General features: G+C 46.3%; 1 protein-coding gene across 15 annotated transcripts in view; it reads right to left on the bottom strand.

Annotated features, from left to right (window-relative positions):
* The window catches only part of NFIA (nuclear factor I A), a 248922-nt gene that overhangs the window by 206625 nt on the left and 15187 nt on the right, over positions 1-27110 (bottom strand). Inside the window, exon 3 of one of the 15 annotated variants that reach the window (XM_063406965.1) lies at positions 22978-23006. The exons of the other annotated variants lie outside the window; for them this stretch is intronic. Within the exon in view, the coding sequence (XP_063263035.1) occupies positions 22993-23006 (14 nt within the window). The 3' untranslated portion in view covers positions 22978-22992. Of the gene's footprint in view, positions 1-22977; positions 23007-27110 lie in introns of those variants that run through there. 15 annotated transcript variants of the gene reach the window in all.

A 27110-nucleotide genomic window follows, 5' to 3' on the forward strand; every position in this document is an offset into this window, starting at 1 on the left:
CCTCATCACGACGGCCAACTTGTGCCAAGGCTCCCAGCAGCCACGCAGAGGAGCCTCAAGCCTTTCCCCCAACTAATCCAGGATTGCTCCAAACAGATCTTCTTGTGACAACCCCTTGTTTCAACCTGCTCCTGAGGAGCAGCTGGGTGGGCAGGCTCCCTGTCCCACCCCAGGAGCCATGCGGTGCCCCAGCCCTGGTGCACATGTGCTGTGCAGATGGACACGGAGCGTGCTGCTGGGGCAGCTCCGTGTGTGCTCCCTGCGTGCTCACCGCGTAGCAAATTTGTGTGTTTACCACAGCCATTTGTCCAAGACTCATGAATGTCTGCAGCCAAAAACATGGAGAAATGAGGAGAGTGGAGGTGAAAAACCTCAGCATGTGCAAAGAAGGCAGAAGAAATGCAGCAGCTGCCACCACCTTCCACATCCACGTGGTCAAGAGCCCTTTTGCAGCTGAATGAGGACTTGTCCTCTGCATGAACATGGGGACAATGCTGACTTCCCTCAATTTCTCCATCTCTTCGGCCACACCAAACCCTTTTTCATTTCTAGCCTCTCCTCTTTCAGCTAACTGGGCTCATCCCTGTCACCAAGCCCTGATGTGGTCCATGTCTATCCAAAGAGGAAAAACCACAGTCCTTGGAGACCCAGTTTCCTTCCATCCAGTAACACTATGCAGAGCTAACCACAGCTATAATGTACTGACAGTTAAACTGCTTTTATCTCTTTTCTTTTCCACAAAGTTCTCACACAATAATTCCCTGTCATATTTTTTACCAATAAAATATATGAATAGCTAATCCAGTGGCTAACTACAGTGATACGAGATCTTCCCTTATAATGACTTCTACAGTGAAATAACAAAATCCCTATCAAAAACAATATTTTTATGGCTGTTAAGAAGACTGTCTCTACCCTGATGCTTGCCAAATATTTGATTTTGCCTCCCTTGTCCCCTCATATGACAGAGAAAATGGACTAACCCTAAATTTAGAAGACACACTATTACCAAGTATTTAACAACAGAAAACTTCCCCTACACTGTTTAGCCTAGAGACATCCAAGTGCCAGAGCCAAGGAATGTTCTTCTCCACCTCCTTTTAGCCACGGATAAACCTCACACACTGAAAAAGAGAAGTTTTTAATCAAAATTGGCACTTGTGAGCTTGCAGTCGGTGGCAGATCCCTTCTCCAATCAATGATGTCATGTTGGACTGTGGCAGCAAGCGAGTGCCATGGAGGCTATGAGCAAAGCTGTATTGGGTTTTGGCACTGGCCTAGCAATCCTAAAAAGCAGTTTGGTGTTTACAAACCAAGGCTGAGCTGTGCCCAGCTCTGGTGAGCTGGGCAGAGACTGGGAGTGAGGATGCTCCAGGCCTTGTGCTGGAGGGCGAGGACAGGCAGTGATCCCTGCCAGCCACAGCACTGCCAGCACCTTGGCTACAAAGTTTAAAAAGGATTTTAAAAGTGCCCAAAGCTGTCAAATTATTTCAAAAATGCCAAAACCCTTGCTTGGTGTCAGTAAGTTTCTTCATTTACCAAACACTTCGGCCCCACTCATCTTCCCCTTTGCTCCTTCACCTTTCCCAATCCCTAACAGCCCCTGGAAAGCTGTGCATAGATCACAGCCAAAAAAACCACAGCCAAGGGTGGACCTTATGCTGCTGGAGGACTTTCCAAGGATGGAAAGGGCTGTGGGGCTTGGGCAGGAGGACATGGGGTGGTGCCAAGGCCAGTACACCAAGGAGTCCTATACACAGCAAACCCCAAGGAAGCTGCAGAGCTGAGAGGGGACTGAGGAGGTCTTGGAGAGCTGAGCAAGGAGATCTTCCAGTTCACAGAAAGAAACTTCTGTGCAAACTGCATCATAAAGAGCCCTGTACAAACTCTGCCCTTTCCAGTGGGCTTGGGGAGATAAAGGCTGATGATGAAGAGACCCAGGGCATGGCCAGCATCTCTAAGGGAGGTCACCTGCGCAGTGAGCCCAGCAGGCACTTCTACTGATCGTAAATAACCAGGCACAAGGAGAGCTCTGCAGCCCTGACCTGCCCCAGCCCGGGTGCTGTTCTCCTGCACAGAAAGGGTTTTTGTGGGTTTGCCAATATTGCAAAACCACGGCGTACACTGGGTGAGAAACTGGAAGCCTGTCCGTGGTCAGCGCTCGCAGAGCTAAAGGAGGCTCTTGTGCCCTTCCCTGCTTCAGGCCACATCTTCCCAAACCCCTTTCACATCAGACAGACGCTTCTGCTTATGGTTTCGTGGGCAACACAGGAACCTAAAGCACTTGGGAGGATGGTGGCTCATTACAGCAGGAACTCAGGTTCTCCAGAGGTAATTTACTGCAGGGAAGGACTTCCCGGCTGTGGCCAGACCAGGAGGATTTTGAAATTACTTTCTTTATGTACCCAGCACTGGGGGCTGGACCAGTCATGCATCATTGCAACAGCTCTTCTGAGTCCTAGATCAACAGGTCATCAGGCCAGGAGGCTGGGAATGCCATGCCACTATCTCAACAGGGAAAGACTTAAGGAAAGTTCATTCTAATTAATTAAAATTGTGAATTTAAAGTGGATTAATTACACTGCATTAAATCCCTGTGTAAACTCCTCACTCAGACTTTAAAGTGTCTTTATTAAATTGCTAAAGCAAAATTCAGCTAAACCAAATTAAGGCTGTTTCATTTCTAAATGACAGTGTCTACATGAGGATGTAATGCAGTTTAGATAATCCACTTTAAAAGTTATTTCACATCCATTTCAATTGTCCCCGTGTAGACAAGCCTGAGGAATCCTGTCGCTCACGAGCCTGTGTACAAATATGGGTAACAACAGGACCTTTTTGAGATTGCCTTTTTAGGAGATTATTTCCAAATATCCTCATGGACAAGAGAGCAAAGAATTGATTGAGCAAAGAGGGGCTGTTTACAGGGCATGGAGTGACAGCACAAGGGGAACAGTTTTAACTGAAAGAAGGTAGGTTTGAATAAGATTATTAGGAAAAAACATTTCCCTTTGAAGCTGGGGAGGCCTTGGCACAAGTTGTCCAGAGAAGCTGTGGCTGCCCCATCCCTGGAAGTGTCCAAGGCCAGGTTGGATGGGGCTTGGAGCAACCTGGTCTGGTGGAAAGTGTTCCTGCTCATAGCAGAGGTGGGACTGGATGGGCCTTGAGCTCTCTTCTAACCCAAACCATTCTGTGATTCTGTGATTTTCAGAGGGAATGGAGCAGGGAAAGACAGCACTCATCCATGGGCTAACAGAGCACAGGAGAACAAACATCCCTGGGAGATGGGGAGATATGAAGGAAAGAAAAGGACATGCACAGCCAAGACAGCATTTTGCAAATGCAGTTGTGCACCCAAAGTAGCTCTGACTGTATCACGGTGAGATGTTTCTGTTCCCAACAGGGAAAATGGAGTTTAGGGATGAAACAGTGGAGATGAGGAAAATGGATGGTGTTGATCATGATGTCTGTAGTAGGTGCAGAGAGGTGGCAGCTTCACGAGTCACGGTGACGTTGGCACTGGAGGATGCAGAGACATTCCCTAATCCCACTGAAGTTGCCAAGTGGAATGGGGGAGCAGCCTTGGACCCCTTCCCCACACCGGGCTGTACCCACAGCGCTCTGGCATGGCAACAAGGAGAGGACTCTGGTGGCATTTGGCAAAGCTGATGGATTAGAAACATCCATGGAGCCCACTGGGATCTGCACAAGGGAGTCCATGGGACAGCAGTACTGAGGGTCTCCTCTCGGCCAGCAGATCCACAACCCCTCAGTTTTGCATGGAACCACCATCAACGTGCAAAAATATATTTGGGGGGAGCTGAAAGCCCCAGGGGGCTCAGGTTTTGGGAGGGCCCTTTGTCCCCATGCTCTGGGCAGCTGCAGAAGGCAAAGGGTTAAGGAAGCCCTGTGGTTTACAGTTTAGTAGCAGCCGCAGCACAGACCTTCACAGGGAGGCTGGAGAGGCTGGAATAACTGCTGGCTGGAGCTGCAGCATGTCCAGAGGCAACAGCAATAAAAACAGAGTGGATTACATCCCTTTAGAAACCCTCCGGAAAAAAAAAGAAAAAGAAAAAAAAAAAAAAAAAAGGAAAACAAGAGAGTATGAAAAAAAAAAAAAAAAAAAAGGAATTCCAGAAAGTGCAAACCACAGATTCTGTCTGTTGGCTGCTTTTTGATAAGCTCTGCTCCAAACACAATGCTAATGAGCGTAAGGGACATCCTCTGCATGGGGCGGCTGCTTGACCGCATTTTGTCTGCATGTGGCTGATTTCCTCACCCACTGCCAAGCCCCGTGGCATCGCTCCCCGCCGGGGCTTTTCCTTCGGCTCCTCGCCGAGCTGCCCGGCCTCGATCGTTCCCCCAACCTGCGTGAGTCAGCAGCAACCGAAGGAAAGGGCTGAGGGGGGAACAAACACGCCGGCGCCTGGAAACTCTCCCTCCCAAGCACTGCACGCTGCCCATGTGAGCTCCAGAGCAGGGACGGGCGGCTTCCCAGCACTTTTCATATTAACACCATATGATTATTTTGTTTTCCTGGTTGATCCCAAAGTCCACCCAGCTCCTGGTGTTAATCTGCCCTTTGCCAAAGCCAGAGCTGCCCGCTTTTATACTGCCGGGCTCTTTACAAACCCACTGGTGATTGCTTTCCCAAGGCATCTACTGGGTTGCGTATAATTCCTCTAATTAAATGTAAAGGAGAGATGGTTTGGTGGAGCACCATTCCATCATTTTCCCTCTCGCTTCACGCTGTGGACTTTAATGAGGACCTAAAACACCATCTTGACTTGGCTTTAGTTTCAGGCCAGATGAGCTTTGCTTGTTAAGACGGTCTTTGCTTGTCAGGAAAAATAGCTTTATTAAGGTCATGTAACGCAGAGGGTTTGATTAAAGCTAATCAAGGAAGAAAACCAGACCGGAGCGGTGTGAATCAAACTTACTGCAACATGTTTAACATAACTTCACCTCCCCTATCTGTTGAAAGCAGACAGAAGTAAGATCAGGTTACCCAGAAGAATGCCTGAGCCGGGGGAGCGCGTAGAGCGCCGTACAACATTGTGTAGCGCCCTACAACATCCTACAGTACCCTACAACATTGTGTAGCGCCCTACAACATCCTACAATGCCCTACAACATTGTGTAGCGTCCTACGACATTGTGTAGCACTGTAGGCAGTGTAGCAGTGTACATTTACAGCACTGTACCACCTTGTGTAGCACTGTGAAACGTCCTGTAATTGTTAAACATTGTGTAGCACTGTGCAACATCCTATAGCTCCCTACAACACTGTGTAGCACTGTAGGCAGTGTAGCACTGTACATTTACAACACTGTACCACTGTAGCACTGTGCAACATTGTGTAGCACTGTACAACATCCTACAGCTCCCTACAACATTGTGTAGCACTGTAGGCAGTGTAGCACTGTACATTCACAGCACTGTACTACTTTGTGTAGCACTGTGAAATGTCCTGTAACTTTGTACAACATCATGTAACACTGTACAACATCCTACAGCTCCCTACAACATTGTGTAGCACTGTACAACATCCTACAGTGCCCTACAACATCGTGTAGCACTGTACATTTACAGCACTGTACCACTTTGTGAAATGTCCTGTAACTTTGTACAACATCATGTAGCACTGTGCAACATCTTATAGCTCCCTACAACATTGTGTAGCGCTGTAGGAAATGCATCACTGTCCACTGTACAGCAGTGCACAGCACCATACAGCCCCACAGAGCCCTGCACAGCACCACGCAGCACTGCACAGTGCCACACAGCTGTGTATGGAGCTCCACACAGCACCACAGAGCAGTGTTGTGCAGTGCTGCACAGCACCTCAGAGCAGCACACCACAGGGTACAGCACCGCAGAGCCCCTGCACAGCTCTCCCAGTGCCATACAGCACTGGATGGCCTCCTACAGCACCACAGCTCTGTACAGCACCGCAGAGCCCTGCACAGCTCTCCCAGTGCCATACAGCACTGGATGGCCTCCTACAGCACCACAGCTCTGTACAGCACCGTGCACGTGTGGCTTAACCCACACAGAACCCTGGGAGTGACCCAGCCAACTCCAGCCCCGCTCCCAATCTTTGTCAGCCAGGCTCTCCCAGCACAGCAGAGTGGAGGGGGCCAGGCTGGAATGATCACCGTGCCAGCTGCTAGTCCAGAGGGGTTCTACACCTCAATAATGGGGCAGGACAGTGAGGGCCATGCTCCCTATAGAAAGAGACCCCATCCCTGAGGTTCCTCTGGGCTGGTTTGTAAGGTGATGGGAGTTTTACAGAAAATGCAGGAGTGTTTTTCAAATCCAAAGGGCTGTCCCGTCACTGAGACTCATTATGGAGGCGCCTCCGTTTTGGATTTACTGGTTATATTTTTCCATATTTTCCTCTAGGGAGCCACAGCTGGGAGCTTGCCCTGCTTCCTCTGTGCACACCAACCACTGGGCTCCTTGCTTTTACTTTTACTTTGTCATTACTACGAGGTGTCAACAAATGCAGTCAGGGCGGTCTGAGAAAATCATTTGGGAGAGACAGGGAAAAAACCCCTAGGTGCTGGTTCATAATTTTGGAGATTTTCTGAGAAACCTACAGCTCTGGTCAGCAGCCAAACACCATCGGCCAGGCCCTTGGGCTCCTCTCACTGCAAAATATCCATGCTTTGGAAAACAGGGATGAACTTGAGCCCTCTGCACATGCAGAGACCAAGGGACATTGTCCCACCTGGTGGGGTCTGGGTGCTGCTGAAGTGTCCCCCAGTGCCAAAAGTAAAATTGCCAATCCAATCGCCTCCGCTTTTTGGTTTTTTCCTGAGCCCCTGGGTGCAAAGAAAACGCTGACGGATGTTTGAGACGCGAGCGGATTAATCTGCAAGGTACAAGCTCTCACAAGCAAAAGCAATTAAACCTGGGCTTTTTGTTGTTGGGTTTGTTTTTTTTTCAAGAGAGAAGTTAGAAATCCAGCACTGTGGAAGGGGCTTTTTAAGGATAATTTTCTCCAGAGAAGTTCAGGAACTCCAAACATACACAGGGATATCCTGCTTAGGACAAGGCTCAGCATTAAAAAAACACAGTCTAAACAAAAATGTGGGACTACTCCCCTGCTCCAGCCCCGCCACTCGGGGAAGGATGGACAGGAAATTACCAGCAGTGGCATGGGGGCTGCTGCCAAGAGGCAGCGCGGAAACAAAAGACCCTCTATTGTGCAGGAAAACCTGACATCCATCCCCTCTGCTATACTCTGAACTCCCATAAACCTTTCCTGTGAGATATGATTTATGGGAGCTTTCCATATTTCCAGTGCCCTGCGTTGTGCCCCCTCCAGCACACACAAGTGGGATCTGCATCGACACCGAGTTTCACACCACTGCCAGCCTTGAAAGCTTGGATTTCTCCCGATTTCTTCTCCTCCTCCTCCTCCTGCAGCCACCCCACAAACTGCTATTAAGAAAGTAAATGAGATATTTGCCCTGTCGCGAGGCAGCAGCAGCCCCGCATTGCACAAAGGGCTCGATTTGCTCCATTATTCTCTCCTCCTTCAGCACAAAATAAGGCGCCTTTTTTTGGTAAAACAGTAATATTTTATATTTCCCCATTTCTTTTCCAAGCTATACACTGTAATTGACTAACGGGTCACTCTCAATTAATTATATTTAACAAGTAGAAGCTGCAGAGCAACGCTCCCTCCCCCAAATTATGTCCTTTGGTTATTTAAATAGGTGCAAGTAGAGGGATGGGAGAAGGAACAAGTCGGTAAAGTATCAGCTGTGGAAGTTTGTTGGGAACTTTCCAAAACCCTACATCTGCTTGGCAACAGCTCAGAAAGGGATATGGTTACTCTTTTAACAGTAACACAGCTTTCCCAGGCTACAATATATGAAAAACAGCTTACCCCGGAGCAGGGAAGGGCCAAGGGAGAGCTGCAAAACCCCCTCTGGCCCCACCACGGGACCCCATCACCTCCCCAGAGCCCAGTCAGGGACCAGGAAAAATGTTCTTGGATGTGGGAGCCCCCTCAAACTCCTCCCCAGCACCCTGGGGTGGGCTACGCAGCCAGGAACAACTCGGGGCTGGAGAGGGGGCTCCTGCTCCAACTTTTTGGGGGAGAATCACAGCACGGCTCTTGTCAGCGTAAGCCTTCGTTCACCACAAACAACACATCTAAAGGCACTGTTTATAATTATAGCATTAATTGATCTCTCATTTATTTTTTTTCCAGCTGCTAATTAGAGAGATAATATCTCGGGTGCTTTACAAGCGTTAGAAGACTTCAGCTCGCATGGAGATACTACTGCCGAGGAAAGCAGAGGTGGATGGAGCAGGGAGCAATCACTCCGCAAAGAGAAATGATTTACCACAGTTGGGTGCATTTTTTATATTTTAATTAATCTCGATTTAGTAAAACAAAAAAAACTAACAAAAAACAACAAGCCCAGAAAGAACAACTTCCCGCAGTCTGTTCTGCGATACGAGGGCAGGGAGGCATTAGGAAGATTTAGTGCCTCTGCCGGGTCAGGAAAACACGGGAAAAAATCAGAAAGTAAAAAGAATAGCGTAGGAGAAAGGGGGAGAGCGCTTGACACAGGATAAGACACTTTTCTATGGCACCGAGAGTGGGACAGGGCTGTCCCAGCTCTCCCACACCAGGAGGGGTCTGCAGGGAGCATCCCAGTGCCCCAACACCCAACGCAGAGGCCACGGGCTCGGCACGCTGCCGTGGCTCCTCCGAGGGCCGGGATCTCTGCCGGGGCGGAGGGAACACGCGTTGAGATGTAATTTTACAACTAGGTGAAAGTTCCCGCAGCGGCAGGACGCGCGGCTGGCACTGCCTGGTGTGACCCATTTCTCAAATAATTACAGCCTGAGTCACAAACCTGTTAAGACCCAATTAACAAAAATGTTATGCATCAGTGATGCATGTTTTGTCCAGAACTTTTAATTCCACAGTTTTTCCAAGTAAATTCTCTCTCTTTATTTTCTAGTCATTAAATCTCCTCCCCTGGGTGCGAGTGGTTGCCTTCCCATTGTGTTGCGAAAGGGTTAGCGGGCCAAGAAGTCAGAAGGAAAAGGGTGTCATTACTTTTTGACACTTTGTGGTGGGGAAAAAAAATCGGAAAAAAAAAAATTAGAAATAAACGCCGGCTGCTCCCAAAGCCGTCACAAAGCCCTGGAGACACCACAGGCAGGGTGAGGGGTCAGGCTGTGCACAGCCGGGGGGCCATGGTGGGGAAGGGCCTGGCTCTGTCCTGGCCTGTGCAGACGAGGGGAGGCAGTGGAGAGGATTTTATTTGGCAGATGGGTGCAGCTATTGAGCTTATGCAGTAGTGGGTTTTTGGCTGCCCGAGTGGGTAGCCTGTTGTTTACTGTTTATGGATTTGTCAGTTTTAATTATTGTGAAGTGCCCAGATGCTCTGGCGGCCAGTGCCATAAGCATTTAGGGAGCAAATATATAACGAACTGCACTTGAAAACATCTCTGCTTCCTCCCATCCCTCTCCTGCCCAGCTCCCGGGACACCCCACGGCACCAAACACCGGCTTCTCCTGGGTGCACCGTGGCTGTGCAGGGCTGCAGAGCTCCCACTGTTCCAGGGCTGTCCTGTGTTCTTCCACCTTGGAGCTGCAGCTCCATCAGCACCATCCCTGCAGCGACCACAGGCTGCCGGCACCGGGGGCCCCTCGGATCGGCGTTTCTCCCTTCCTACCCCACTGCAGGCCCCGCGCATGCAAATCTGGAAGCAGATCTGCTTCCTTGCACCTTTTTTTTGGTTTTTTTTTTCTTTTACCGTCCATCTTTTTAAGGTTATTGGACTCTGTTTTCTATAACGAGGTTACGTGCATGGCAAATAGCATAAATGCATCCCAGACGGGGCCGGTGAGGAATGCTCCCCCCGGTTACACATGCACTTTTCATCTGCGGTCGCGGGGCTGCGAGTGGCCGTCTCCAAGAGCGCCGTAGCCCGCTCCTTCCTGACTCCATTGTAATCCATATTCCTCCTCCCTACGCGAAATGCTGCGCTAGATAAATTCCACTGTATTTCAGAAAGTTTTCCACAGCTCCCTAAGTGTTTCCATATGACACTGGGCTCTACAGGTAACTTGAGTTAAAGCCATTCCTTAAGCAAAACTCCCTGTAAAATTTTCCACTATCTCAGCAGTACTCTATGTGCTGTCATTAAAGCAGAGCACATATATTTCAGAGCAGGATTTGCCGCGATGTCAGATTGCTTGGTGTGCCCCAATTAAGGGGGTTTTTGTTGTTTTTTTTTTTAATGTAAACCTCCTCGCTCAGGTCTTTTGCCTGTTCATTCACTGAGGTCCTTTTTAAGGGGGGAAGATGCAGCTTTCTGAGCCATGCAGGGCGCAGGCTCAGGCTGGGAGCGGCGTGGATAATGCCAGCCTTGTTCCCGCTGCCTTTTCACTCTGTTCCCAACCCTCCTTTTTTCCACCCATTTCCCCAGGAACGGCAGCGAACCCTAAATTGCAACCACCTGCTCCATACATCATCCTCAGGCCTGGCAAGCCTGAAACAGCGGCGATGCTCAGCACTCCTGCAGGGATTTGCTCCCCAAAACGATCAGCCCCCGTCCCCAAGGACAGCAGCAAAACCGCTGCACGCATAAAAGAGTTTAATTTACCAAAAGGCTTATGCCGAAAGAGTGCCTCCTGTTCTCCAGGAAGCTCTCGGCAGTGATGGACAATCTCCAAAGCAAAGGCAAAATGCATAATTTCAGAGCAAAGATCCCTAAGGATAGAGGAAAAACCCCGAGCTGTGCAAACAGGATCGCAGTGCCCTGCGCATGCAGCGACTGCAAAACATCTGGCTGGATTCTGGCAAGAGAGAGAATCCAAGATGGCAGGAAAGATTAATGATTTTGTAACTTCTTCTGGTTTCAATGAACTTTTCTCTGGTTATAATCAAGGTTTTCAATGGCAGATTGGCTGCACGCTGGGCAGTGGTGAGTTGAGGTGGGGTGCTCCGTCTTTGGGAATGACAGAAGCACTCAGCCAGAAACCCGACTTGTAACCATCCTGCGGAGCCTGTTACACTCAAATGGCTGTTTTGCCACTGGTTTAATTAATAAGCCATATTATTGGTTAATTTTATACCGTCCTGAACTTTTGTCAAGGAAAATTTGGTTAATTTTACAGTGAGTGGACTTGATGCAGCAGAAATAATGAATAATCAACTGTTTTAAAGGTATGGACATGCAGCTTTGCTTTGTTTTGTGTAAACCCTCTGGTTTTATTACACAAATAATGTCTATTATTGATAAACTCCTTTACAGACAAAACATCTCCCCTGTCCTCAAACTTCTTTTTAAAAACCTCTTAAACACCCTCCTTCCATCCCAGGGTTTTACACATGCAAATACACCCCTAAACAGTTTTAATGCTATTTTTTCCCCTCATCTATCTCCCTGCTTTCCAGATGGACCACCAGCTTCCCACCATTGCCAGCAACAGCTTGCGTATTGTTTGTTTAAAACAAAGATGACGCATTAAATATCATACACGACGTGAGGAGAGGGGCTAAGGATGGTACTCTGGAACCACAAGCCAGTCCAGCACAGTGTTCCAAAGGCTGGGATGTGCGAAGGGATCCAGGATCTGACCATCCTCTGCTTTTGGGGAAGGCGCTTCCCCTCCCGCCTCGAGGATCCGCTGCCTCCAGACAGAGTTAAACTTGTGCGAACGCTCTCCAAATTATACAGGCTAACCAACAATTATGTCATTTCATTCAAACATTCATTCACCCGTCATGTGCCCAGATTAAACAGTAACACTTTGTTTGAAACATTCTGCTGAAATTAGCAGACCAGAGTTGCCTTCACCTATATTTAAGCACTCAGCCCCATGCCGAACGTAGCCTCGCCTGAACTCCGGCGGGTTTAGGCAAGTTGAACACTTTTATGTGAATCAAAGCCTTGCTTTTGTGTGCTGCACACAGATTAGATTTTAGGTTAGGTTATTAGATGAGTAGCAACAGCTCTATACAGATACAGTCACAGAGATATGGAGCTGTGAAGATTTACAGGAAAAATTACAGGAATTTGAGAAGAATGTAAAAATCTGAAAAAAATTATTATGAACTCAAGAAGAGGTTTATGTTCACTTATGGCGCCCCCAAAAGTAGTTTCAAGCTGTGATAAGAGGAAACAATACAAAAAAGCTGTAGCTGTGATGGCCCAGAAAAAGCAGAATCTGAGTGTAGGGCTCAAAGTTTTGCACTGTTTCCTTCTTTAAGGACAGTGACCTGAGACACAGATTTTCTGAAATACAGGTTTTAATCATTGTGCTTTGCTGGAAAGCAGAATTGCAACCACAGCAGCAGCCCTGTGCCTCCCAGCCGTGGGACACCGGCACCCCTCACCGCCAGCACGTGTCACACAAGGCAACGGAGCTCCAGGGTGCCCAAGGCTGGCATTAATGCTAAAATCTGCAGTGCTACCAACATCTCCAAGATGCCAGTTTGCTGCCATCAGCTTTGTGTGACAGCAGAGAATAGCAGGCAGATTGCGTATCTAATGAGCCACACATACTGAAAATCCACAGCAATCTCTGGAATACATGTGGATTTGTCTAAAACTTTAAAATATGGCCTGGATGGTGTCCTGACTGCCAAAACCACAATGAATTCACTGTTACTGTCACTAATCTCCATGTATGTTACATATGGTTGACATTTTTCTTTAACTCTCATATTTTTTGCATGTGTGCGTATATAAATAAGGTAGGAGGGAGGCGAGGAGCAGGCAGACAAACAAACAACCGGCTGGGATGCACAACGTTCCCATTAGGCATTGGAAAATTAGTCCAAAGTGTGTTATACAAATCTGCAGAGCCCCAAACAGCACGTCTTTGAGCGTAGGTGAAGTCTAGGTCTGTCCTGGGAAGCCAGATGTGCCTTCTTGGCCTTATGTTGAAGAGTTCATCCCAAAGCTGGAAGGCATACTCTGAGTCCTGCTGAATCCAATGGGAATCTTGAAGCATTTTAATATAATACGGGGCAATTCATCCCCTTTGTGTGTTTCTTCAGGGTATTAGTTTAGAATATTTATAGAATTACAGAATGGTTTGAGTTCAAAGGGATCTTAAACCCATCCCGTTCCAACACCCTGCAATGGGCAGGGACACCTTCCACTATCCCAGGGTGCTCCAAGGCCCCTCCAGCCTGGCCTTGGACATTTCCAGGGATCCAGGGACAGACACAGCTTCCCTGGACAACCTGTGCCAGGGCCTCACCACCCTCACAGCCAAGGATTCCTTCCTGATATCCCATCTAACTCTGCCCTCTAGCAGTGGGAAGCCATTGCCCTTGTCCCAACCCTCCAGGCCCTTGTCCCAAGTCCCTCTCCAGCTCTCTTGGAGCCCCTTTAGGCCCTGGAAAGAGCTTTCAGATCTCCCTGGGGCTTTCTCTCCTACAGGCTGCCACAGCCTGGTTCCAGAACAGAGGGGCTCCAGCCATTTAATACACACTTCATCTTAAAGGATTTGATATATGATGATATATGTTGCCTTGACCACCTGATCAGAATACAAACCCTTGCAGAAAAAGGAATAAATCCTCCTTTAATGGCAATGCAATATTAAATGGCATGCTGGCAGAAGAGTTGTATGTGAACTAAGAAATAATATTTCATGCATTCCTTTTACTTTCTAGGCAAATTTATGCCAGATTTTATTCCACTACAGCGTTACAAGCAGTGCTGCTTATCTCTGTTTCCGCGCACTTCTACCAAACAGTAGGTCAGCTGAAAACTTTGTTTACTGCCTGAGGAGAAGCAAATAGTAGTCATACATGGTTGGCAGGGGCTCACGATATGATATATTCACTGCTGTTATATGGCTCATCATATAATTTAAGTCTACTGTAAACAGTCTATTTATGATACACGTCCCGTTTGGACATGCAAATTCCTTGGCTTGTAGGAACAGCATTGCAGTGATGGGTATGTTCCTTCTACAGCGTGGTGCTCACTGTTGTTAAGTTTAATAATGAAGTGAATGTGGTTTTAGAAGAGGAGAAGACCTCTCTTAATTTTCACTTGAAATAAACTCAACAAAATCTCACACTAGGTATTTCTTTGGTGGCTATTTCCCAGGAGATCTACTTGCTCCTTTGCCTTTTTTTCCAAGCCTGTTCCTTTCTCAGGCTGCTTTCTCAGGACATCCTAGTGCAATTTGCTTTTCCTCTTTGCTGAAGCTATTACCTCTCAGATGATGCTGCAGGGATGGTACCCACAGCATAACAAGGGCATCAGCAGCTCTACCCAAACACAGAGAACAGCACAGGCAAGGGCTCTAGGAATGGGTGAAAAATTCTGCAGTCAAAAAAAGCAGACAGTCCCACCCCCCGGAGGTTTCCAGGACTGCCACACCAGGGACCCCCCTGCTGAGTTTCTCTCTTTCACCATATCATGTCTGTGACAGCTCCCACCCCTATTCTGGGAAGAAAAAACCCTGAGTCCTGATGAGCCTCGAAGCTGCGCATGAGCCCCCTCTTCCTAGGCTGCCTGACAGACTGTTTTTGGGTTTTATTTGCCTCCTTTCCCCTTGCCATTCAGATTTTACAGGAGACACTCCAGCAGCACAGACCCAGGAAAACTCCCCCCGTTTGTGCGCTGCACCGCATTTTGGACTAAGAGGCTGCAAGTACATGTATCAAAGCCAAAGATACTGTCTTTTTAAAAAAAAAAAAAAAGTTTTTAAAAAATCCTTTAAAACTGATTTTTTTAAAAACTTTTCAAGAGCTCTGGGTTGTCTAAAGCTAATATTTCTTCATGTGGTAACGTTCTATGTGCGTGCCAGGGGAGAGCAAATTTCAAAGTATTTTTAAAACCCTACCAGGTTGGATCCTACAACTCAGTCCTCAAAATTACGCTTCTTCCATGACTTTAAACAGACTTTTTAAAGGGATGTGTCAGCAGCAAAAGGCATTGGGAATCTCTGGGCTTTCTGCAGGTGCATGTGGAGGCACGGGAGGAATGGCCCCGGCCCCGTCCACCAGAGAAAGCACTGTGGTGTTCCTGAGAACAAGGACAGCATTATCCCGGGCACAGCGTCCATCCCAGCAGATGGGCAGCGGGGGAGAGGGTGTCATCCACTCTCATTTTTGAATATAGCAGGCAGTTTTATAGATTGCTACATTGAAGTAAGTTCCTACATCGCTGTTGCATGCTCTGATCCAGGCTGGTAAATGTCTTCTGCAAGCCAAGAACAATGGTGATGGTGATAAACATCGATATCTGTGCTGTGCCTGGGCTGGGCACAGCAGCAACACACACGGAGTGTCTGCGCTCCAGAAATTTTAATATTGTCAGCAGACAAACAGAAAGAAGAAAAGAAACAGCAGCGCTCCCACTCGTGCTCCTGACAAACTGTGCTGTTGCAGAACCAGTTAAATAGTTTGCCCAAGGCCACAAAGAAAGGCTGTGGCAGAGCTGGAAGGGCACCCAACCTCTGCACATTTCCAGCCACGTGCACCAGTCCAGTGCTTTCTCCTAGCAAAGATTAACATATTTAATACTTCTCTGAGTACTTCTGAATAATTGTAACCACCACTTACTTTCATCTGAGTGGCTGTGAAAAGCTACATCATCCTTTGGTTTAATTTCTTTCCCCAAGAAGAACTGCATTTGAAAAGAGCACAAGCAAGTCTGGACCTGCTAATTACACTACAGTACCAGGACAGGAAAAAAATCATATAAAGGTATTCCTGACGTTATATATGCTCATGTCAGTCACGGCCTCTAAAGAGCCAGAAAAAATTGACTGCAACTTGTTCAAAGTAGACCTTACAAAAACACAGCTGGTCTCTGACTAGTTGTAGGTATTTTGTGGCCATTTCATGACTACCATAGTGGTTAAAATCTGTCACAGTGGAGGTCCGAAAAAAGCTGGTTTGTTCTTTACAGGACTGGGCTCATCTTCAAAAAAAAAAAGTGATGAGAAAAGCATGAGGGAGCGATGGCTGTGAGAGCCTTGATGGTATCAAACTCACTCAAAACTTGCCCCCTTCTCCCCGTCCATGCTGGAGCCCACGTGAAAACTGATTTTGTCAGCCAGAAAACAGGGCTGCGTTCAGCCTTCACCAGTCCGTATGTTCAAATGCTCAAAGACAACCCACACTATTCATTAAATATCAGCAAAAAAAATTTATGGCAGGTATATGCATAATTTAAATCATTTAATGCATGCAATTTATGCCAAATAACAAAGAAAAATACTGCATGATGCCAGTTCTGATTAATGTGATCAAACTTTAGATTTCTTTGGAGCTTCTCCTAATGAAGGGCAGGCAGAAATTTCCCCTCACTAACAACTTCCCAGCTCCAGCTTTACTTTCTAGTGCTTTTCCTTGTAGCACACATCATTCATTTTGCTGAGCAACTACATTCACTCCTATTAGGCAGCTATTAATTATTGGGCCCTAATGGCAAGGTGACAGTGCATTGCATCGCCACCAAGAAGCGCAGACCGGAAAGCTCACCAAGAACCGAGTTTGGAATAAAAATGAGGTTCTGTATCCTCATCTTCTCCTTCTTGAATGAATTGTGCGTGGGATGGACGCCCATGCCCAAATGGCCAGAGCAGGGCTGGGGGTCGAAAACTGGTCCCTGGCTGCTCAGGATGGCTGAAACAATTACTCTGTGCAGTGCCTGACCTGCACAGCTGGATTAGGATTGCTGTTGACAGGCATCCCAGGGAGAAAGGGAGTAAGAAACAAAGAGGCAGGGAAACCCGAAGGTCCTCTGGAAAGGAGGGAAGGAAGCGGACTATCCTCTTCTCATTGCATTTGGGAACAGATGTTCTCAATATCCCCAGCTCCGAAGGGTAGGAAGTGGTGAGCACAACTCAGGGAGTGCGGGTACTCTTGGCAAACGACGCCAGCTTGTTTTTTTCAACTTTCTGGAGGACTAAAATGAATAGTGGTTTTAGTGGCATTTGAATCTGTCCATGGCATCTTCCTATCTGCTTTTGAGATCGGTTTCCTCCCAGAGCCCTGGAGGAAGAGCCCAGCTGAGGGAGCTGCGAGCTGGTTTCACAATGCGTGAAACTCAAGAAGGGTACCTGAAAACCCGCACCTCAAACTGAGCCCTTCCACATTTCTAGAGCAGATGTTACAGGGACCAACAGACTCGTGTGCCTCTATTCATCCCCTACAAGCACTTTCCTCTTTAAAGGCATCTGGGGTCTGTTCTGCCATCGCCGTGCTGGGATTTATGTACGTCGCTCCCATTAGTGTTAATGGTAGTTAGACACATACAGCCATTCCTCTCACACTTCAGGAAGAGAACAGAGCCTTATGGGTGAAAAGTTTGCTATTAAGGTTTCTTAATACAATGGAAACATTCTGTCTCTTTTAATTGTAATTTACGTCTAAGTGTAACCGCTCTGGGTTGGGAAAACCAGGATTCAGTCCAATTCAATTATGCAATTCTTGCCACCTGGTAAGCCTTGTTATTTTATAAAGAGTACTGTAGTAGAACTGGCAGATTCATTCATGTTCAGAGCGTAAGCGCCCTACACTGTGTAATCACTGGCTCATAAAGGAGAGCGCCACACGAAAGTCAACCGCTCAATTATAACGCAATCTTTAAAAAGGAATATGCAAAACCACGAGGCGAGATTCCTCTTTGGTTCAGCTGGTTTACAATTACAAGTTCACTGGGGTCTTTGCTCTGCAAAGCTTTCCAGTACAGGTTCAGCCTCGAGTTAAACCTGAGCTCAACGCAGGGCTCCGGCACAGCTCAATCGATCGGCACCTACTTGCAGACGCCGGCGGATAATCTCCATCCAGAGGGCATTGCTGGGAGGGGATGCTAAATCACAGGCCTGCAGGAAGGGTTTTATTGGGCTAATGCACATTCACTCTGACTTAGCTAATGAAGCTGCAACAAGATAATACAGGAAAGAAAAATATGGCCCCGGCGACTGGGAATGCTTTCATTAGCACCCGCACACCGGCACCTGACAGCCCATCAAAACCCCGTGCCACCCTCCATCCCCACAGGCTAACGAGCTTCCCCACATCCCACCCTGCTCAAACCCCTCAGCATCACAGCACTGACTGCCCCATCAATGGCAGAGGCACAGAAAATGTAATTTTTTGTAGTAGACACTGAGTAGGTGTAGAAAAAGCCGATGTAACAGTTTTAACCTACACGGGGAAGGAACCATCCAAGGGGAAATCTTCCCTTGTCTTCATCAGCTTTGGCCAAGCCTCATCCATCCTCTCTGCCTGCTGCAGGCACTGACCAGGATTGGGATGTTCAAATGACGTGGATCAGAGGGCAGGACGAAGACTCACCTATAAGCAGCAGAAGCTTCTCTAAACCCACACCCCGAAACCATAACTGGAAGACTAGTTGTGCTTTCACTAAATAAATAGTATTTGAAGTTTATTTTGCAGTTCTTTCTCCGCATTTCTGTATTCCAAGCTAAGGGCCAAAATTTGCAGCAGCCTCAGAAAGTTTGGAAACACTTGGAAGGACCCAGGTGGATGGGCCATGGCAGGGACAGAGGGTGTCTGCTCATCATGGCTATTGTCACTGCTGTCATTTGGCCTCTTCACACCACTCCACAATCCAGGATGAGAATTTTCAGCCCATACTGGATGTCTGCTCCCAGCCTGAGCAGACTAAGCCAAGGTTTGCTGGTGTGTGCAAAGAAGAGGGATGACAGGGACAGAGCCAGGGTTTACCAACTCCAGAAATACTCCTGGAGCTCCCCACCTGACAACTCCGCACCTCTGATAGCACCAGTGAGATGTTTTGAAATCTCACACCTTGCAAATAGGAGAAGCATAGCCCAATCATAAAAATGTAAAGTATTAATTAATAGTATAACTTCAGTTTGTATTCCAGCTCCAACATAATGAACCTGCCAACTTTGATTGCAAAGTGAAAACTCATCTCTTTATTTTGGACAAATAGGGTTAAGCTTCTTAAGCAATTCTTTGTTGTTTTGACTTCAACAATTTATGCAAATGAGATGTTAATTAGGGTAATTGTAACTTAAATTATGCTTGTGTAAACCTCTCCATTGGTAGGAAAGTGTGGGAATCCAGACAACTGGTATTTAAAGCAGCTGTACTAACTCACTTCTGAAAGCAAAGCATACCAAGATCACTTTCATGTCTTTACAATTTGTTTTTATGAGGTGATAACATTTTTACAAATACCATCATTTTTGCTTTTTTATATTGTAAGTGACAGTCTGACATTTTACAACTGGCTTATTGAAAACAAGAATTGAGCACTCTCGCTGTAACGGACATTAACTGCTCAATAGAGATTCACATGCTAATGAGGTGAGAGGGGCTCCAGAAAGTTTTGATAAATGCGACACACACTCTAACTAGCAGTGAATGTGAGTTGACAAAGAACATCTACACCAGGGTTCAATAAAATGTAACCCTTTAAATTAATCATACTGGCAGTATTTAATAGAATGCACAACAATCTCTTTTCTGATGGCTATAAAGCAGAAGAAATGCAAAGTCTCGACAAATGAAAGTTCCCACATTTCCCTCTTCACACTGCTACTTCCATTCGAACTCCGACAATTGGTAAAAAAAGGTAGTTACTGTAAATAACAAAGTAGGAGGTTTAATTGTTTCCTTCTTTTAAAGCAGGATGCTTTTCTTCACATTTATTTGTCTGGATTCTATTGAGCAAATACGCCGACTCGAAAGATTGATCATAAAAAGCATCACCGGTTGCGCTCGGAAGGAAGTTTAAGGATACCGTCGGAAGGAAGTTTAAGGATACGGTACAGCAAAGAGAGGCTTAAATGACCAGCTTTCTGCTGGGCCTTTTTTCAGCCCAACTTGGCAATTTTTTTTCCTTTCACTAAATATAGCTCGAAGGAAAATACGCCTCAGCAGTTAATCAGAAGCAGAAAGCAAAGTTCAGAGGCTCCGTTCACACCGAACTCCCCAGACTTTGCCGCGATTTGCTCCAGCGAGAGGCAAAACTGGAACTTGAGCGCCAGCATCCAAACAGAGGAGGTGGAAAATTTTTCATCCCAGTTGTCTTAGGAATTTATTTTTTATTTTTCTGTCCTGCCAGTCCTGACCCAATGACACCAACCATTACATGTGAGCTCGCGAGATCTAAGGAAATAAAACTATTGGAAGGCCGATCGCCTCCACACATTACACTAAGGCGTTATTTCTTCCTAAAGTGACAATCCTTAATACCCTTTTTGGGTTTAGCCCGTTTTAATCTTGGCAGGAAGTGTAAATCTGTGCGCTCAGCAGCATCACAGCCTTGCTGGCTGTCAAAATTTTGCCTCCGCCAATGCTTGAGAGGTATTCTTGTCATTTCACTGGGGTAGGAGACTTCTCTGTCTGACATACAAGATCTCCCCAAGTAGTACAACTTGCCAAAATGCCGGCACACATACCCTGCTCACTGCCTTTCGTTTTGGTAACTCAGACTTGCTCTCTCAGCAGCTGCTGGAGGGCTCTATGCAGCACAAGGAGGGAGAGAAAAGGAAAATATCCACGAATGAACTCAGAAAAAAGCCCTCCACCCATCTCGCCGTTTCCTTCGGACTTTATGAGCTCAGTGCAGCACATGCTGAAGCGCTCGGGCGCTGAGCCTGCGTATCCCAACACGTGGCCGTGCTCCCCGAGAGGCGTCGGGGGCTGCTCGGCTCCGCTCCGCGCAGAAATGGAGAGCCTGGAAACGCGAGCGAGCGGAGGAAGGCGTGCTGCAGCTCCGGAATGGCCATTTAGCCAAATTGCATACCTGTGCTGTGTCAGCTATATGGTAGATTCATCTCATTCCATTGGTCTAATGGATAGCAATTGAATTTAATTAGCAAAACTACTTTGACTTAGTCTCATACTGTGCTGAATGTAATGAAATCTTTCTCCTCTCTCTCTCTCTCCCCCCTCTTTTTTTTCCCTCAAATAAAGAATGTCCTTAACTGCATTCCACCGTTAGAATATTAAAAGCTATATATGTTACTCTTAAGGACAGAGTACAGCCATCCCCTTTCACAGGCTTTAGATTTAGTTATTGTATTACATAACATAAAATAATTAAAAAGATACTTCGATAGTTACACACAGTATAAATTCAATTACCGCGATGTCTCCATTAAAAGCACTTTTATAGTATGAATAAAATGCAAATCCTCTTTAGAGATCGATACCAGAAACATAATTCTATGCTTCATCCTGAGAAGGAAGTTAGCCTTAATAAATCATCCTCTTAGATTAAAAAAAAAAAGAAAAACGTTTCAAAGATTTGTATTTGAAGGCAATTCTCTAAAGCAGACATCCTGGTCTTATTTCTGCCGGACTCATTTTTTAGCAGTGAGGTTCACAGGCTGCACCTCCTGCTTCCATAGAGTCCCTGCCAAGGAGAAGGATGCCGAAAAGAAAAAAGCCCTGGCCACGCGCACCGGCGCCGCGGCTCTGCCGGGATTGATCAAAACGCCCCAGATCCGGCTGCAAGAACTTTGCAGCAACTTGTCCCCCCCCAAAAAATAAAAGTGTAAAGCAATTCCTCCAGATGAGTTTGGAGGGAATGTTCCTACCAAGCCTAACTTTTGCCTGGCTGGGCACAGCGAGACAAGTTCCTATGATTGATTATCGTGGTATCTCTGGATCTCTGACTTTGAACCATAACCTTTTTTGTGCACAATGACAGTTGGGACCTACCATTTGCCATCTGTAGAGATGGTGGGGGAGAAAAGGACTTTGCTTACATTAATCAACCAATTAAGAACAGACTTAAACAAAACACTAAAGCATAATAAAAACCTGACTGCTTAATAGCTTTCTACTCTTAATAGTTGCCTTCCTGTAATCTGCTGATGGGAGTAGCATCACTCTGCCCGGGTCCCTGTCGGGGACAGGGGTCTGGCTCTGGGGCTGCGCTCTACCTGATCTCGAATGGAGCTGAGGCTCATCTGTGCTGGGCAAGACCAAGACCCTACAGCAAAAGAAAAATAAAAAACAGAAAAGTTTGGAAACACAAGCTGTAAACCACAGCCATACAATGCAGCTGGGCTCTCCTATTACTGCGGCTATTAGAAAATTATTTTAGTGAGTGCGAAATTAGTAACTAATCAAGACACATATCACTGCTTCAGGAAGAGTTAACCTTTTCTTTCAAAACTTGGAGCACTATCCAGGGTCCCCTGATATTTTGTCACTGCCCTCTCCTCATGGCTGGCAGCACATCCCAAAGGAGAGACTGAAATAGCAGCAGAATAACAGGGAGTGGACTCTGCACTGGGCTGCTCCGATGAGGCTCTGGAGGGTGGAGATCCAGAACCCAATCCCAACAGCTCAGAGCCTAGTTCTGCTCTCAGGGATGGCGGGTTAAACCATCCTTATGCAAGACAGCAGAGAAATCTGGCTTTCTACTGGGGGCTTAAGCAGACACCTTGTGCAATACACGCTCTGCACTGAGGCAAAGAAGGAGAGAGACCTCCACATCTCTTGTTTCCATCTGCCGCTGATGAGGCTGCAAGGCCAAGACTAATACACTTGGTCCAGTATCACCAAGAGGCACCACAGCAGCATCTTGAACATCTGCTTGTTTCTGTTGCCTCTGGGTACCCACCAGTGCAGCTCTTAGGAGACCTCTTGGATCGTCTACTTAGTGAAGCTCCAGGAGACCACGCGTTCACACTGATAAAAAATAACACAATTATTTGAAGGAATCCTCTCTAAATCCACGCATTTCATACACGCCGAGGTATTTCTAAATCATCCCTCCACCGTGTCCTGCAAACGCAGCAGAGTGTGTTCTTGGTAAGAGATGAAGTGTATTTACGTCAAGGTGTACAAAAACCCCTTAAATGACTCAAGATGTGAGCAGCCAAGAAAATGTACAGTGTTACTGCAATGAACATGTTTTTGTGATATTTAATAACTGAAATTTGGAACAAATTTGCAGAGGTTGGCCGAGATGGTCTCTCCGTCCTCGCGCTTTACGTCTCTTTGTCTATTGTTCTTTTTAATATATTGCATCTGTAAAAAAAAATGCAACCTACTTTATACAATTACTACACTGAAGTCCCAAGCAATCTATCAAGTTGTCATACATTTTCTTCACATTAAACCTTTTTAAAATCTTTCCTTTTTTCTAGGTTTCAAGAAAATGCAGAAGAATATTGGCTTGGCCCAAAAGGCAGCACACTGAAACATGTCATTCATCAAATCTGGTAACAAGAGGAGTTTGTGATACTGTGTCAGGAGAAGAAATAATCCCCAAAGTGGCATGTTGAAGTTTTGGAAGGTTTGTAAATCAAGAAAATTCAGACCATCAATAAACTTGTAATCAACGAAAAAAATTAGAAAAATCCCCTGCGAGCTGGTTCTGGTTACGGAGGTTTGGTGAACTCCCTTTTTGCGGCACTTCAAGCCACCCAAGAGAGGGATTTGAGGTTGCCGCTGGTCTGTGTCCCCTGAGGGAGGGACAATGACATGGCCGGGGCTCATGGGGTGGCCGGACACCCGTCTGGGTCATGGAAAAGCACAGCACTACCAAAGACTATTTATTATTAAGGAAAATGCTTTCATCTGTTGATGGCACCCAGAAACAATGAGCAGGAACACGAAGCAACGGGTGGGTGAGAGGGAAGGCAAAGGGAAACCGGGAATTATTTCAGCTGGGAACTGGAAGAAATGCTGGGAGGAGGGGGATTACTGTGCCCATTAGTTTAAAAACTCCCCATGCTGAGGTTTGCAGCATTTGAGTGACCATCTCTACAGCAGTGTGCAGAAATACACAGATATTGCCTTAATGTCCATCAGCCCCTGATAAATGAGCTCCATAAGGGATGGAATAAAGCTCTAAGGATGGGAAGATGATGATCCCTCTCCTATGAACTACAGGGAAAATTTTTTTCTCCAACTCTTCCTCTATCCCTCTTCCCTTTATTGCCTACTCCAAAAGTGAGACCCTGCAACCCCTGGGAGCTTCAGCAACTCCCAGATACCACAGCTGGGCACTCATCACTGGGTGCCACCACCTTTGGGATTTTAAGTTAATATCAAACAAAGACAAAATGTCAAGTGCTTTGCCTTCCATGGTTTCAAAATGCCGAAACCTCCGTCCCTGAACCCAGCCCGCGCCGTCGATCCCACTTCTTGCAAAACAAAGAGATCTGTTTAGGCTCCAGGAAATCCCATGTGTTACCGTACTGATTTGAGCCCAACCGCATTTGTGGTATTGTCAGGTCTTTAGGACGATCCCATGCCCATTCCCAATGTAGGAAAAACCCGTGTGCTTAATTATCTTCTTTAATAATTCCATGGTATGTGATTTATTAAACAGGCTCCTTATTTGTAAACAAAATCTGAGGCACAAATGTGCGGCAATAGTCGCACTTCCTGGCGAAATAAGAGGCAGACAAAGAGCCCTAATGATGCACCAAAAATGCTCACCAAAAGTGTACTCTTTAAAAAGATCACCAATTTAATGCTTTTTGTATTTCATTTATCAGCCATGTAGTCATCATTCCCCTCCCTACCACCATCTGTACACACTTTCCCAATAGACCATCACAGCTGTCCCGTTTCTCACACAAACAGTACCTTTTATATGCTTCCCAACTGTTTTTAATAACTGTTCTGTGCACAGCACTGTACTTCCTTTGTTTTCTTTTTTCCCTCCTTTTTTAAAAAAAATATGAAAAAGAGATATAAGCCAAACAAACAGGTCATCGTCACAATCAGTGGAGGAAGGCAATTAAAATGTTAAAAGCCTCCATGGCCACTGACCCGTCCTCGAGCCGCGCCAGCAGCCCCAGCACAGAGCTGGAAAGTTCCCTGGAGAAGTTGCTAAGGTAGACAATGCTTGTTCAAGAGAACCACGTCCATGAACAAAATTGTCTGAGAAATCCCTCATCCTTTTTAATGAGGAAGTATTATTAATATTAAATACCGCTCCTGCAAGCAGAGAAAGTTTTTTGAGGCTTTCAAAGTCCATTTATCAGCTTCAAGGCATCGCTGCCCTGCATTTTGGAACCATGTGGACAGAGATGTCCCGTTTTCTTTTCAAACTCTGACTCATTTCACTCTTTCCAAATGCCCTGTATATCCTGACTTTGCATCACGCGTGCTCCTGCCTTCCCTTTGGCCATCCCTGGAACTGCTGGAGCCCCAAACTGGGATGAACTGCACAAACTCAGGATGAAGGCACAGTGCAGCCAAGGTAACTCAGCTCCAAGCCTGGGCAAACAAAGCCGCTTGCAAAGGGCAAAACTGGGAAGAGATCCAGCCAGGAATGGGGAGAAAAGCAACAATTCCTTAGCGATCCATCTCATGGAAACCTACCCTACCAACAGGACAGTCAGGAATGAAAACTGTCTGTATTTGCTTTTGTCCAGGGCCATGTCCACAGCAAACTTCAGCAGGCTGCAGAGAGACAGGAGCACACAAACAGTCCCTTCCCTCTGCACCGTACAGGACCACAGCAGGGAACCCAGCTCTGGGAGGGGGACACTGCTCATACCATCCTCATCCCACAGACAGACAGCTTCACACCCTGGGGCTGCTCACTGTGAGACACACCTCACTCTTCTAGGGGAGAGTTTATTACTAAAGACCACGCACATGGAAAACAACTGGTCCGCTCAGTTCTCACCATGATTTTGCCCTCCAGCTTTTCACTGAAAAAGAAACAATGTCCGTGTTTAAAGTGGAAGTTGAACACATTATTTTGCCTAAATCACGCTCATTTATCTAGGTTAGAAAGAACAGAAACCTTGAAGATGCACTTCTGAGACAAAAGTGTGCACCCCCAAACAGCACTGAGCTCCGTGGCTGGGTGTTTGTAACTGCATCTGCCTGGGAAGAATCTAAATCAGAACTGTTGAAGGTGATGTCCTTCTCTAAGAAAAAGAAATAACAAGATCTTGACCAGAAAAATCCCACTCTTAACTGATTGCAGTGTGCTCTTCCCAACTTTTCCAGAAATACCAAACCTCTGCCCGCTGCAAGGGTTCGGCTGCTACCGAGGCTGGTGCTGCCCCAGCCAGGCAAACTGCTTGTGAAAGTTTCACATAAAATTATGCAGGATTTACTTTTTAGATAAGCAACAACTACTTTTCCCTTTTTGACACAAAACCCGAACGTAAATAGGTTTGTTGGCTATTTTTAATGAAGTCCTTGTGGCGTCAGGAAAAGTCCTCATCACCGCACAATAAAAGCATTGCAAGTGGCTATCCTCCGTAAAAGCATCCCAACAATAGCTGGGCTTGAGAAAAGCATCCCAATACAAAGAATTCATTCTTCTGATTTACTTGAAACTACTTGGCCTCAAAAGAAAAAAACAAAACCAACCAAACCTGAATTAAATTTAAACTTTACCCTGTTTCCAGCATCACTTGGGGATTTGGCCATTTTCTTCTATATCAAATTAAAACCTTATTAAGTAAAAAGATCAGAAAAATTTCAAGCGCGTACTCTTAGAATGAAAGCTGATTGACAACGTATTTTTGCTTTAAAATCTTCAAAGTGAGTGTCTATATTGACAATAAATGTAGCAACTATCTAACTTGTCTTTTGAAACCCTTACAGGAATGTATCCCTGTTCGCTTAGTGCATTACAAGGTATTTTAAACACAAAAATGGTGATTTAACCAGACGTGATGTTTATTACAAAGCTCAGGCAGCTCATTACCTGTCCCTCACGCACAAGATTAAAGTGGTAGATGCAGAAAAACACAGAAAGAGGCTGTCCCAACACTTTTCATTTAGTTCTTCACCCCTTGTTTCTCGTGAAGCCTTTGGCAGACTGTGCACAGTGCCTGGATTCGCTCCGAAAACTTTCCCCTTGACAGGGGCTTTCCAGAGTTTAGCTGTAAGGAGATGCTTCCCTATGAAATACTCACGAGTTTGTAAATGCATTTTGCACCTAACAATGATCACACAAGGTAGTTTTCCTGGGCTGAAGGGCACTCCAGCTTTCCCACTGGAGTGGGGAAAGTGTGCTACAAATGATGGAATCATTTGCGTTGGAAAAAATCTTTAGGAACACCAAGTCCAAAGCGGGGTGACAGTGGCTGGGATGAGCAGAGAGATTTACAGCACAGAGGACAGTGCAGAACAGGTTTAGACTTTGTTTAG

Source organism: Prinia subflava, chromosome 10 (assembly GCF_021018805.1).
Source record: "Prinia subflava isolate CZ2003 ecotype Zambia chromosome 10, Cam_Psub_1.2, whole genome shotgun sequence".
In the NCBI taxonomy this organism is placed as follows: Eukaryota; Metazoa; Chordata; class Aves; order Passeriformes; family Cisticolidae; genus Prinia; species Prinia subflava.